The sequence below is a fragment of the Colletotrichum karsti genome (assembly GCF_011947395.1).
Source record: "Colletotrichum karsti strain CkLH20 chromosome Unknown Scaffold12, whole genome shotgun sequence".
NCBI classification, from domain to species: Eukaryota; Fungi; Ascomycota; class Sordariomycetes; order Glomerellales; family Glomerellaceae; genus Colletotrichum; species Colletotrichum karsti.
This window is the reverse complement of record NW_024065912.1, coordinates 116,269-129,004: the sequence shown is the minus strand read 5'-3', so window position 1 is coordinate 129,004 and position 12,736 is coordinate 116,269. Positions and strand designations below refer to the sequence as shown.

Here is a 12,736-nt window from a genome sequence, read left to right as displayed (position 1 = left end):
AACTGAGCGATTAGTATAGGATACTAAGCGCTCACTCTTAGCACTAAGCGCTCAGTGAGACTGAGTGAGCGCTCACTAGGGAAAGGTTATTACTTAGTAACCTAGGCAAAGGGACTATATAGGACTTATATATAGGATAGACTTATTACAACTTAAGGATATACTTCTATAGCTCTTTAGTAATTAACTTTATATTTATCCCTTAGATACTTTTAGTATATCTTATACTATAAATATCTTATTAGGCTTATAACTAATTACTATAACCCTTAAGACTCTAATCTATTTAGGACTATACTAATAACTTTATAATAATATATTACTATTTATTAGTGTCATCCCTTAGCTTCTGTTAGTAGACCCTACTGTTGGATAAGCTGACCGTAACACTCAGACCGTGTCATGTCATGTATAGACTATCATCATCAATCATGGTTCACAATTCTTTCAAGTTATCTTGCGGTTAACTGAGCTCTTGCATACTTCGACTACAAGGCGAGCTGGGTAAGAATTGTTTCTTGTTCCAAGAAAACATTTATTCAATTTCGTTGTTTGGGATTTAGATGTGTTTTGAGACACCTGAATATTCTTGTTTACTTGAGATACATCAACTCAAAGAGTTCCGGTCTGTCCACCTGCGGTGCAAGTGGCAACATTCTTGCCTTGGTTCAGAATGGACTGCTCATTAGGAGGAATCTGCTGAACACAGCGACCAAACTGGTCGCATTCGCCGTCTTGAGCACCAACGCTGCACGCCTTGCCCGCATTGCCGAAGAGTGCACTTCCTTTTCCGTCGATAAAGTTGCGCGGTACCGAAGCTGAATTGAGTGAAACCAAGGTTAGCCGAGTTCTATCAGTGCCTTTGTGAAGACTTACCGGCAGCGGCGTGGCCCATGGCGAAGGCAGCAACAGTAAACAGGACAGCGGTAATCTGCATGATGGCGAGGTTTAGTTGGCTGATAGGATAGGGTTGATGGAAAAGAATTAAAGTGAGATGCGCCTGGCACCGAGAAAATTCAAGAATACGAAAAGAAGTATTTGGTAGAATTGAAGTGAATAAGACAGGTTTGTTCAAGCGGATGCGGAAATGACGGAGTCTTTGAGAAGCATTTATATTTGGTTATCATCAACTCCTATTCTACTGCTGCCCTATATATGGTCATATTAAGCTTCATTTTTACCTTCTCTCTGCCCACATCTTTAGGCGTATTGTGGTACGCAACTCCCTAAAACAGACTCGAGACGCCTGATGATCGTCGCATTGGGTGTCAGTCTAAGGCTGATAACATGTTTTATTATAGGCGGGGCTACTACCGTTGCGACTCGAAATGGTCGGTTTCGGTTTACTCTCTGTACCTACTCAAACGTGCAAGTAACGTTCAATTGTTCATTACCCTGTCGCTGATCACGCAGATCCATTTCTACTCTCAACATTGAGAGAAACATCGCAAACTTTCATCAAAGGTCTGGTAGGCAGAAACGCACTCACTCTACAAGCGTCATTTCGTGAGCTGAGTGCAAATTCTAGTACATATCAGATATCAGCGCATAAGGTAGACCTTCAGCTGATCCGTGCAACTGAAATAGCAAGGATATCTCGATTCTTCACGGACTTGCCGATGACAAAGGAAAACGTCATCCCCGTTCTCGACTTTACTGACCTTGTGTGGAGCGAGAACGTACTACCCCTAAGCGCGTGTCGAGACGTTTCAAATCTTCTACAGACGCATGCGGCATCCCACTAGATCAGACGGTGGCCTTATTCCAAAGCTATGACAGCTGTCATCCAATGCGATGAGTTCTGAGTTGCCCCTTCTCCACCCCGCGGTTTCCGTGGCCACGAAATTGTCAGAACATTATGTGAGTGAATTGCCTCATCTCTTAGAGGCTGAAGCAGGGAGCAAGGTCTCCTGAGGTTGATTACAAGTTGCGAAGAGCTGCCAACATCCACATTCAGGAATCTATTATGTGAGTACCAAGGCATCAGCTGCCTCATGCATGTGCGCCCGAATAATTGCCACGTCCTATCGGAGAGAGTTGAGTATACTGCAAGTACTGAACTGGCCTTGGAGTTGAAATTCACGTTCTAAACCACGCGGGGCCCCTTTGGCATTGGTCACATATCGGCAAGTGCGTGTGCATGTTGACGACAATGTTGAACATCCCACATGAAGGCGTGGTGAGGGCGACTTCGGACTGACTTGATGGCAATTAGAAGAGGTAGGCCTTGATGAGCGTCATCCGGCTTACCCTCCACACTTATTGTTGAATTTAGGAACAAAGGCGATATCTCGCAATTCAAGCATGTATTTGAAAGGAACTTCTGTGCTTACACGATGTTAGCGCCATGATGTGTTGTGATGTTAGCGACGAGCGGAGTTTGCTTGCGGAGCGGAGTGACGTCTTCATCCTCTCTGCGCGAAACTCCACAAGCATCCCATCATCCAAAGCTGGGTATTCTAAGCAGTTACTAATGCTGATTGGTAATGATTCTTCGATGAAGTAGACAGTACAGATGAGGAATAGTGATTGAGCCGTCGTTCATGGGAATGCGAAAACGAGCGGCCGCAATATGATGTGGTGATGTCCTGGCGGAAGCCCGCCAGCAATAAGTGGGGGAGGCATGTTTGGCGCAGATGTCTTTCGGATACAATAGAGCCAGCAGTCTATTGAGGATGAGTCTGAGAAAGAAAAGGAGAAATCAAGATAATTCAGATTCAAAGGCATTGGTCACATCACACAACTGTTTCTACACAATCAATCATTCATCCACGAAAGTATGGTTAAAGTCGCCGTAGCTGGTGCCTCTGGCAGTAAGAGTCCCGACCACAAGACTAAATCTTCCATTCCTTTGAGAAATGATCTATGCTAACTGAATGACGTTTTGAGATCTCGCTCTCCAAGTCGCCAAGAAGCTTAGCGAGTCTGGTAAACATGAGATCATCGGTCTGATACGAAAGGTAAGCAAGGAGACGGGGATACTGTTGAAAACTTCAGTGTCGTCGTTGGACTTGAGTTAACCCAGCTGTTATTAGGATCCAGCGTCAGCGTCTCTGCCAGCCGTACCTGGCCTCAAATGGACTCAGGCGAACTATCAAGACAAGTCCGATTTGGTCAAGATTTTGACAGGCGTCCACACTGTTTTGTCGTTCATTGTTGACCCAGTCACGGACCCCAATGGCGAAATCCAAAAGCGTCTGATCGACGCCTCGATCGAAGCTGGTGTCAAGCGCTACGCTCCCAGCGAATGGGCACTGTGAGTAGTACACTTTTATCCTGCGAGGTGTCAGTCAGCTTTCAGCTGTGATCGACGGCTTATGACGGGAATCAGTGGTCAGAATCTCGAAGAAGTCGTCGAGTTCATGCCGTTCTACCGCGACAAACTGGCGGTTCGAGAATACCTACAGAAGATCAACAAGACCGAAAAGGTAAGAGAAAGAACACGACAGCACCCTGACAAACTCTTTTCTACACCACAGCCTTCTACAATGATCCAGACAGAAACTAACATTATTCTCATATTAGGTGATCGAATACAGTTTATTTCAATCCGGGTTCTTCACCCACTTTCTCGGCGCCCCATTGATCAACATCAAAGAAGCACGGGCTGTCATCATCGAAGGCTCAGAAAACTCCGAAATAACCTGGACTACCACCGAGGACATCGCGGAAGTTGTCGCCCACGCTGTCGAATACGACGGCGAATGGCCTACGGTTGGAGGCATCAGTGGTCAGAAGACCACGGTTTCGGAGTTCCTGCGCTTGGCGGAGAAAGCTGCAGGTGGGTGTTCATTCCAGGCGTGGTCAGCAAGGTTTATTGGGACGTTGGCTAACCTTTTGACGGATAGGACGGCCATTGGACATTCACAAAGTCAAGGAGGAGGACCTCAAATCTGGCAAATTGGATGAAAGTTGCTTCGAGCGCATCCCTTTTCCTGGATTGTCCGAAGAAGAGATTGTCCAGTTCTCAAAGGTCGTGGCTATTGCTATGCTGATTTCCATGGCTCGCGGTACCTGGGCGGTGTCCGATGAGTGGAACCAGATCTTTCCTAATTGGAAGCCAACCGGAGTTGAGGAGTACATGCAGAAGGTTTTTGAGTTGAGTGGTTGATGCTTTTTGCCGCTTGTGGCAGACCTTTCTCGCTGGAAGTTTGCCACGACTGCCGAACGTATTCCTGTAGTACTAGAAATAGGAAAAAGGATGTTCATCCCAGCTGGTTCAGCATTTGACCTTCGTATCCAAATGTTTCCCGAAGAGGTCTTCCCGAATTTAGAAATGAAAGGGCTTCATCTCGCCGATACCTGAAAGAATAGCCAACATGACATCTTCAGTTTGACCAAGATGACGCGTAGCTAGTGGGTATGCCGCCAGGGAGACATGCGATGACTCAAGTCATTGGTGTGGCCTTGGTATAATCCAGAAATTCCATTCAAGCTGCCTGCTGTAGCCGAACGGTCGCCTGAGGACGGTATAGACTTCTGCGCAGCCACGGTAATGGTCGCCTCAACCCTTTTGAGCATCCGCACAACACCAATACCGCAGCGGTTGGTGACGTGGAATTCATGTTCAAGTTACGATCAAGGTGAAAAACCTTGCTGTAGCTGTCGTCTATAAAAGCAATAGCTTTCTCCGTTAGCCACCTCTGATCTTCTCTCCACTTACATCTACTCACACTAGCGCCTCGAAACGTTTCGACCAGATTCTACTGTACCAAGTACCATGGTTCGAGGAGACTCTCTTCTAGGCCTTATGGCCTGGCTGGGACTTTGGGCTACCGGCACTCAAGCACAGGCTCGCCGCGAGAAGGACCTTGTCCGTCAACCTGAAGGAAACAATTTGCTCTGGGTAAGTCTATTCAATCTCTCTACACATCTTGAAACAATCTGACGACGGTGAAAGGAAATCGGCAAGTACTACACCGCCGAAATGTGCGAAATCTACATGGAAACCAAGGATGGCGGAAACTGTCAGGCACAAGTCACCTGCAAGAAAGGCGGCACCATCAAGTGCCCCTACTTCCCCAACATCAACGGCGCCGCGAACTGCTTCCCCGGCGGGCGCACGACCTGCAACGACCCGCGCATCGGCGAGTTCACCATCATCTGGACGAAGAAGGACGGCACCGAGGGCCAGGGCCTGACGGACCCGGTGATCGAGATCAAGAACATGCCGAACAAGCTCATCAACGTCTCGCCCCTCGCGCATGAGCACTACGACGCCGAGTGGTGCAGCGGGACGCCTCACCGGACCAACTGCGACCCGGGCCCGTTCGTGTGCCGCTGGCTCCTCCAGCCCACGACCGGGTTCCTGTACTACGACAACGTGAGGCTGAAGCGTTGGTCCTGCGGCGTCCCGAGGGACGGCAAGACGTGGCCGAAGGGCATGTCGTGGGATAAGCTGGCGCCCGGAAGCGGGTGGGAGCCTGCGAAGGGGTTCCAGGGCCCGGGCAAGACCCCGTGGCTCGGCATCTACCAACCGGGGCGGTGCGAGAAGGACATCTATTGCAAGCACTGGAGGGACAATAACGGTAAATCCAAGGTGCCGACGCCGAATTATCCGACCGCTGCCCCCCAACCTTGATCCCCAGTGGTCGCTGAGCAGGCTGTTGTCTGGGAAGTGGGAAGACTGGGAAACCGATGGTGTGTTGCCAATGCTCGCAGCTTGTGGCTGTCATGACAGGCATCGCGTGATTACATCCTTTACCTGGGGATCGTTTGCCAGGTAAACCTAGACATGTCTTAGCTGAGATCACAAAATAGTTATTGTTCTGAGTATTGAAACCAGCGGTTTCTTAGTGTGAAGTGTGCGCTCAGAACATTGAAGTGAAGCGAACGGAGCATCAAGAATAAACCAGCGGCATGCGCAACTAGCCAATGTTTAACTATTGACAACGGTTTAGTTTGGGACGGGGTTGAGACGTAACGATAGATGGCACGCATGGCTGAGGTGGTGATGGTATTTGGCATTATCGTCGTATGACATTAGTAGATGGTATCTCAAGGTATCTATCGTCTTCTCTTTCCTAGTCGTTCCAAAATATTAACATCAACATGACCCAAGTATAAAACAAGTCCAGAAAAGTGAACTAGCCATCAACATCCCCAGCATTCCCAGCGCCGAGGCACCGTTCTGCATATTCTTGTAGCTTGTCGGAACAGGTAATGATGGCATGGCGAAGGTGGTGGTCGCGTCGCTCGTGCTATCACCCGGACTGGATATCTTCTCGCCGCTCGATGCCTCGACGACATTTCCGGTAGGGTACTGCACGTTGTACACGGGGGCGTCCGTCAGCTCAACGGGCATGCCGAGCGAGTGCTTGCACGTGGGTTGATTCGCCGTGGGCCAGTCCAGCTCGCAACCCTCGTCGTATCCCCACGAGCAAATCGAATCGAGCATGTTGTACAGTGCGAAGTTCTTGGCCACCCAGCTGTCCTTCTGATCCAGACAGCTGGCCAGGAAGTTCATGCTGTTGGAGGCGCTGAGAGGAAGCTTCTTGCTCTTGGTCTTGATGAGCTCCTTGCACTCGTCGGCGTGCAGTTCTTTGTATTCCATGGCGAGCGGGCCGCCGGCGACGGGCAGCTTCTTGGCCGAGTTGCCCGTGTAGAGGTAGTTCCACGCATCGTAGCTGATATCGTAGGCGCCCTGCGACTGATCGATGCGCAGGAGCTTGACGGTGCGGTCCTCGTAGCTCAGTGAGATGCAGAGGTTGTTGCAGTCGACGGAGCCGGGCCAGTATGCGACGCGATCGGTGTTGATCTTGCAACCGAGGACGCCGACGGAGGAGGAGTAGCTGTCATGAGGCGTCGCCCAGACGGTGCCATCAGCCAGGACGGCGGACGGGGATGAAGCCGCGAGCAGCAGTGAGACAACAAGGTGCGACAGCGATGAGAGAGAGGCGCCGCGCATGGTTTCAACGAGTGACAGGGGCCTGGGTTCGAACCAGAGCTCCCCAATATGTACGGATAAAGAGTGACTTTGATAATATGAGATAAGGAATGGATGCAACCAGCCGCGATTGCGGCGGCCGATATGCGACTCAAAGGAGTGAAGTCATAAATGATCTGCAGCTTGCGAGCTGATGGTGTGGTGTGTGGATTTGTGAGATTGAAGAGAGAAGGGGAAAAATTGGAACCGCGATGTCGGGCGCGACTCACCTTACCCCCCGCGAAGCCTGCCTGAGAGAAGTAATTTCGCTTAATTGGTGCTTACGATTCGCTCGTTCGTCGGGATCAGACCCGCCACGTGCTCGTGATCGTTAGAAAACTTTAAAAAGGGGTCTAAGGGTCCTTGGTGATCCGTGCGGCATCGTTTTCTTCGGTGTGGCTTGTCAGCCCTCCGGTGACTCGGTGGAGTCGGTGAGTCCCGATGTGGGCCCCGGAATCCGGTCGGAGCATTCGGTCGGGTCGGCCCCGCAATCGGCTTTGAGCTTGAGATACCTTACCTTAGCGGCTGGAGAAGTCTGCCGCGCACAGAAATGTAATATTCCATCTTTCGGGATCAAGCTGTACCCGCACGTTCCATCATACTGTCCGGTCATACCTGCTTCCTGACTCTTCCCACGTGGTACTGGCCTTCGTGCGCTGTCAAGCTTGCTAGCATCGATTACCCTGCCTTGTGGACAATACCACTGATGCATTTCCACTGCTGGCGTATTCATGGAGAGCTGTTGATATGTCTCAGGTTCAGTCGATACTTCTCTCTGCTGCAATAATGACGAGGCACAAAAGACGGTGCAAGGATGAGGCTTCTCTCGGCGTAGCAGACAGCGAAGCGCCAATTCAGTCAAGCTCCACTCTGGGTCTTTTGCGAGCGCGCCTAACTGACTCATCTGTTGCGAGTCGCGGTAATTCCCCCACAAAGCTTTGTGTTGTTTGTTTTCCTTACTCGAACTTCTCGGCGAATATTCCATGCAGGATGTGGCTTGAACTTGACAAAGGAACAATGCTCGGACGCTTGAGAGACTGAACACATTCCTGAACTTGAGACTAATTAACGGTCGGAAGCTAGGACCAACGTCTTTGCTCCCGCACGTGGCGCTTGCCCAATTGAATCCTTACATCACGGCCAAGCGCTCGCGATGGTGTCTCTTTCAAGTTTAGATGATAGCCCCTCTGCCAACTTCTAGAACATCTACGCTCTTCTCTGAATCCGCACTTGTCGCTTCAGAGCCACATCTGAAATTTTTTAGAGGCTCTTTAGTTCCTCAACGTTTGCGGGTACGCAATTTTGCAAGACCCTGGACCCGGTTTCTTGGCATAAGAAATCGCTCACAAAACGAAAAGGACGATCCAAGATGGCGATGACCAGACTTGGTGTCTGAAGCCCCATGTATCCGTAGACAGATGCGAATGGCTCAGACAATTGGCTCTGTCCAGTCTCTGGGGCATGGAAATTTCTGAACGGGGCATGGAATCTTGGTCAGGGTAGCCGCTCGGCTCCACAGACGTTGAGAAGCGACGGCAAGTCGAACCCCGCAACATTATATTGACGACTAATCGACCGCAGAAGCGGTGTGGAAGTGTGAAAACGGGACAAGGAATATGGCTGGGGATTTACCGGTTCTCCGAGTGCCCCAATTCCCACTTAACAAGCTTGCAGATGAAGAAAAAGATGCATGAAATGTTTCTTTTTTCTGTGTTTGACAACAGCGGACTGCTCGACTACCCAAAATATTGGAAAACAGAACCACGAAGCATGTGTCAAAGCTTTGCTTGAAGTCTTATATGAAATTGATCAGTATTTCTGAGTCGGACCGAGGTTTTCGGACAGATTGAGTGTCCCGTACGATCTGGAAACCCAATTTGGATTGCAAACATACGAAGCTGACCCTCAAGTGCACGACGCTTTGAGTCGGATGAGGTCCGTCGTAGCCGGCATCTCTCGTCGTTCCTTCACTTCATTGGGCACTTGAACAGATGTGTGGCCCGTAGATCGTGAGCCCGTTCCTCGTTTTCGGGAGCTAGATGACTGCTTGCCGGCCAGTAAGCTCATCTTTGCCAAATGTGTCGGTCAGGAACTAATGCTCCCCGCCGAGATGCTAGCGTAGTGCAAACCCGAGTTCCCCTGCTCGTGTTTCTTGTGGATGCGCTGCTTTCGAGCTAACATACTGGTGGAATATCCCGCCTCATCCGCGCACCCCAACGGTTTTGGGCCAATTCATTTGTGAGCGGGCCGGGCATGGTCTAGCTGGAGCCTGGAGCCCACGTATTGCTCGTAACGAAAGCGACGACGCGAAAAAAAAGATCGATTCTTTCGCAACCATTTCGATCCAGAAAACCCCACGTACTCGGAGCCCATTACCGTGGTTGGATACCAAATCCGAGTGAATTGCACCTCGTGGATGGCTGGTCTAGTGCCGGTACAAGGATCCAGGATGGCGATCTGCGTCAGCCGACCTTCTTCTGGATGGGGCTGTCTTCGAGATTGTGCAGATGAACCATCACCCCGCATTCCACCTCCATTACGAAAGCCATGCAATCCTGGGATGGACGGGCACTATTGGGGACGTACATCTTGGCCGTCCAATTAGTTAGTCGCACAATGCCGCTGTTTGTCTTGCAGAGACTAAAGCCAGGGCGCGTATGCCCGCCGCAACCACCACGACATATTTACAGTCTTACACACACACAAACATACACACACACACTCACTGCGAGCCAGACAGGTCTACGACCATATATCGAAAGATCAGAGGAACATCAATGCCTCGTTGGGACGGAGTTCCTGGTTCCTGGTGTCCCGCGATGGATAGTCTCACTATCACATGCGTTCCGGAAGTACGATTCAACGCCGACTTTGACCGCTCTCTGTCTTGTTCCTTGTCCTGAGCTGCGTCGCCAATCCGATGCAGTTGCATGTTGCTGACAATGCGACCCTTTTCTGCCGCCCGACATACCGAGGCGGACAAGAACATGGCCCTGTCGACTCTTGCATATTCCCATGTGAAGTCCTACGTCACAAGGCTGTTCCGTTGCGCGGGTTTCTCGACGTTCCCGAGAGTTGCTGACCTTTTGAACTGCCGTGGTCATTCGGCTGCCCTCTACCGGGCGCGTATTCCCAGATGCATCTCCCATCCCGGCCACGAGCCCCGCTACCCCATGGGGAACGTTGCACTCTGCAGGCTCTGTTGAGTTGTTTTCTTCGCTTTTCCCAAATCTGCAAGACATGGTTCAGCACGACAAAGATACCCGCTCGATGGACGACGATCGCGACTCAGGCTTCGGCGGGGACCTTTGCCAAAGCTCCATGTCCTGCTCCCTCGCGACCCAATGATGCCCCCATTTCCATTAGTCCTGGCGGCCGGGCCACTTGCACCACGCGCACACACCCTTCCCGGGATGCCTTCGTACGGGTGGTGGGCGCCGTTTGTCTTGGTTCCCACACGACCCATCCGCCTAGACTGAATTTTCGCGGTGGTGGACTCGAGAACAGAAGGCATTGGGTCGAGTTGACGAGTGGACTTAAATAGCCCACGATCATCCCGTTCTCCACGATGGCCTATCCCATGTTGAGGCGTTCGAGATAGCTCTTCCGGATCGACTTCAGCCAAGCCAAGCCTCGACTGGGTGCATCCTAAGCTCATCCCCTCCATCAGGTTTCCAGACTGCAGGTTTCCAGAAGAAAACTGCTCGCCCGTTATGCAGCTTCCCGCCCTCATCTCGTCTTTCTCCCTCCTAGGGGCCGCCTTGGCGGTTTCAGAGCACACCCAGCCCTTGGAAGATAGGGCTGTGACCGCGACTGTCGTCCTTGATACGGCCACTGTTGTGGGAAATGTGATCAACAAGGTCGAATCCTTCGGCGGCATTCCGTACGCGAAGCCGCCCACCGGCCAGCTCCGGCTGAAACCCCCCGTGCGACTGACGGACAACATCGGCACTTTCGACGCCACCGGCCCGGCCGGCGCTTGCCCTCAGATGGTCTCGTCTTCCCAAAGTGAGAACATCCTCTTCGACATCCTGGGAGATATCGCAAACCTTCCCTTCATTCAGAAGGCAACCGGACAGAGCGAGGACTGCCTTACCATTACGGTGGCTCGTCCTGAGGGCACCAAGGCTGATGCGAAGCTGCCTGTGCTCTACTGGATCTTTGGAGGTGGCTTCGAGGTACGCTCTTCTCTTCACAGCCGAACCCTTTCGTGCCGTGTTCTAACTCTCATCTGATAGCTCGGATGGTCCTCCATGTACGATGGCTCTGGTCTCGTCCAGCAAAGCGTCGACCTCGGCAAGCCCTTCGTCTTCGTCGCCGTCAACTACCGTGTCGCCGGCTTCGGCTTCATGCCGGGCAAGGAGATCCTCGCCGACGGCTCCGCCAACTTGGGTCTTCTTGACCAGCGCATGGGTCTCGAGTGGGTTGCCGACAACATCGCGGCTTTCGGCGGCGACCCTGACAAGGTCACGATCTGGGGCGAGTCTGCCGGAGCCATCTCCGTCTTTGACCAGATGGCCCTTTACGGCGGCGACAATAAGTACAAGGGAAAGGCCCTGTTCCGCGGCGCCATCATGAACTCCGGCAGCATCACGCCCACCGACCCCGTTGACTGCCCCAAGGGTCAGGCCGTCTACGACAAGGTCGTCGCCGAGGCCGGGTGCGCCGGCAAGGCCGACACGCTCAACTGCCTGCGCGAGGTCCCGTACACCACCTTCCTCAACGCCGTCACCTCCGTCCCCGGCATCCTCTCGTACAACTCCCTCGCGTTGTCCTACCTGCCCCGCCCCGACGGCACGGCACTCCCCGCGAGCCCCGACGCCCTCGCCAAGGAGGGCAGATACGCCGCCGTTCCCATGATCATCGGCGACCAGGAGGACGAGGGCACCCTCTTCGGAATCTTCCAGCCGAACCTCACCAGCACGGAGAAGTTCGTCAGCTACCTCAAGGACTACTACTTTGCGACAGCCACCGAGGGCCAGATCGCCGAATACGTCGGCACCTACGGCGACGGCCTGGTCACCATCACCGGCGGCGCGCCGCACCGCACGGGCCTGCTGAACGAGATCTTCCCCGGCTTCAAGCTCCGCTCCGCCGTCCTCGGCGACCTCGTCTTCACCCTGACGCGCCGCGTCTTCCTCAACCTCGCCGTCTCCATCAACCCCAGCGTGCCCTCGTGGTCGTACCTCGCGTCCTACAACTACGGCACCCCGATCCTGGGCACCTTCCACGGCTCGGACCTGCTGCAGGTGTTCTACGGCATCAAGGACAACTACGCCGCCCGCAGCATCCGCACCTACTACACCAACTTCGTCTCCGACCTGGACCCCAACTCCGGGTCCAGCGGACAGTACCCCAACTGGCCCCAGTGGAGCCAGGGACAGAACCTGGTGCAGTTCTTCGCGGACAAGGCCGGTATTCTCAAGGACGACTTCAGGAAGGCGAGCTCCGACTGGATTCTGAACAATGCCGGAAGCTTGTACTTCTAATCTTGATAGTCAGTTGGGCTGGAGGGAGCGGAGGATTTTAAGCCAATTTGGGCTGATGCTGATGATTTACGAACTTGGACGTCTCATACTATAATCAAAAATACAAATGATAATTGCCATCTACACCTCGACTTCCAGTTTTGAGTGAGTGACCGTTCCAAGAAAACCGACAGTCCGCTGCCGCGGTTAGTCCGGTGCATATTAGCCCGAAAACCCGGTCATCCCCGAACTTTGATCCCCACCAGCCTTTGTCATTCTCCACTTCGGTGCCGTCTAGGTAGATGCCGCCTGCCGAAGCTGGTCAGATCACATCTTGCCATTG

The 12,736-nt window shown here is 52.4% G+C and overlaps 4 protein-coding genes across 4 annotated transcripts; 2 read left to right on the top strand and 2 right to left on the bottom strand.

Moving 5' to 3' along the window:
- Positions 1-612: 612 nt before the first annotated feature.
- On the bottom strand, positions 613-937 carry CkaCkLH20_04444 (uncharacterized protein; the record flags this gene model as incomplete). Its single annotated transcript, XM_038887163.1, has 2 exons — positions 613-818; positions 877-937. The coding sequence occupies 2 exons, from the start codon at positions 935-937 to the stop codon at positions 613-615; spliced, it is 267 nt and encodes an 88-aa protein (XP_038747329.1).
- A 1,842-nt stretch (positions 938-2,779) lies between these two features.
- CkaCkLH20_04443 (uncharacterized protein) lies at positions 2,780-5,581 on the top strand (the record flags this gene model as incomplete). Its single annotated transcript, XM_038887162.1, has 8 exons — positions 2,780-2,813; positions 2,890-2,960; positions 3,036-3,256; positions 3,332-3,428; positions 3,526-3,781; positions 3,849-4,106; positions 4,746-4,846; positions 4,901-5,581. 8 exons carry the CDS (start codon positions 2,780-2,782, stop codon positions 5,579-5,581), a joined length of 1,719 nt encoding a protein of 572 aa, XP_038747328.1.
- Positions 5,582-6,046: 465 nt separating this feature from the next.
- CkaCkLH20_04442 (uncharacterized protein) lies at positions 6,047-6,907 on the bottom strand (the record flags this gene model as incomplete). The annotated part of the gene is made up of 1 exon (XM_038887161.1): positions 6,047-6,907. The coding sequence occupies one exon, from the start codon at positions 6,905-6,907 to the stop codon at positions 6,047-6,049; it is 861 nt and encodes a 286-aa protein (XP_038747327.1).
- A 3,731-nt stretch (positions 6,908-10,638) lies between these two features.
- On the top strand, positions 10,639-12,414 carry CkaCkLH20_04441 (carboxylesterase; the record flags this gene model as incomplete). Its single annotated transcript, XM_038887160.1, has 2 exons — positions 10,639-11,103; positions 11,164-12,414. 2 exons carry the CDS (start codon positions 10,639-10,641, stop codon positions 12,412-12,414), a joined length of 1,716 nt encoding a protein of 571 aa, XP_038747326.1.
- Between the last annotated feature and the right edge of the window lie 322 nt (positions 12,415-12,736).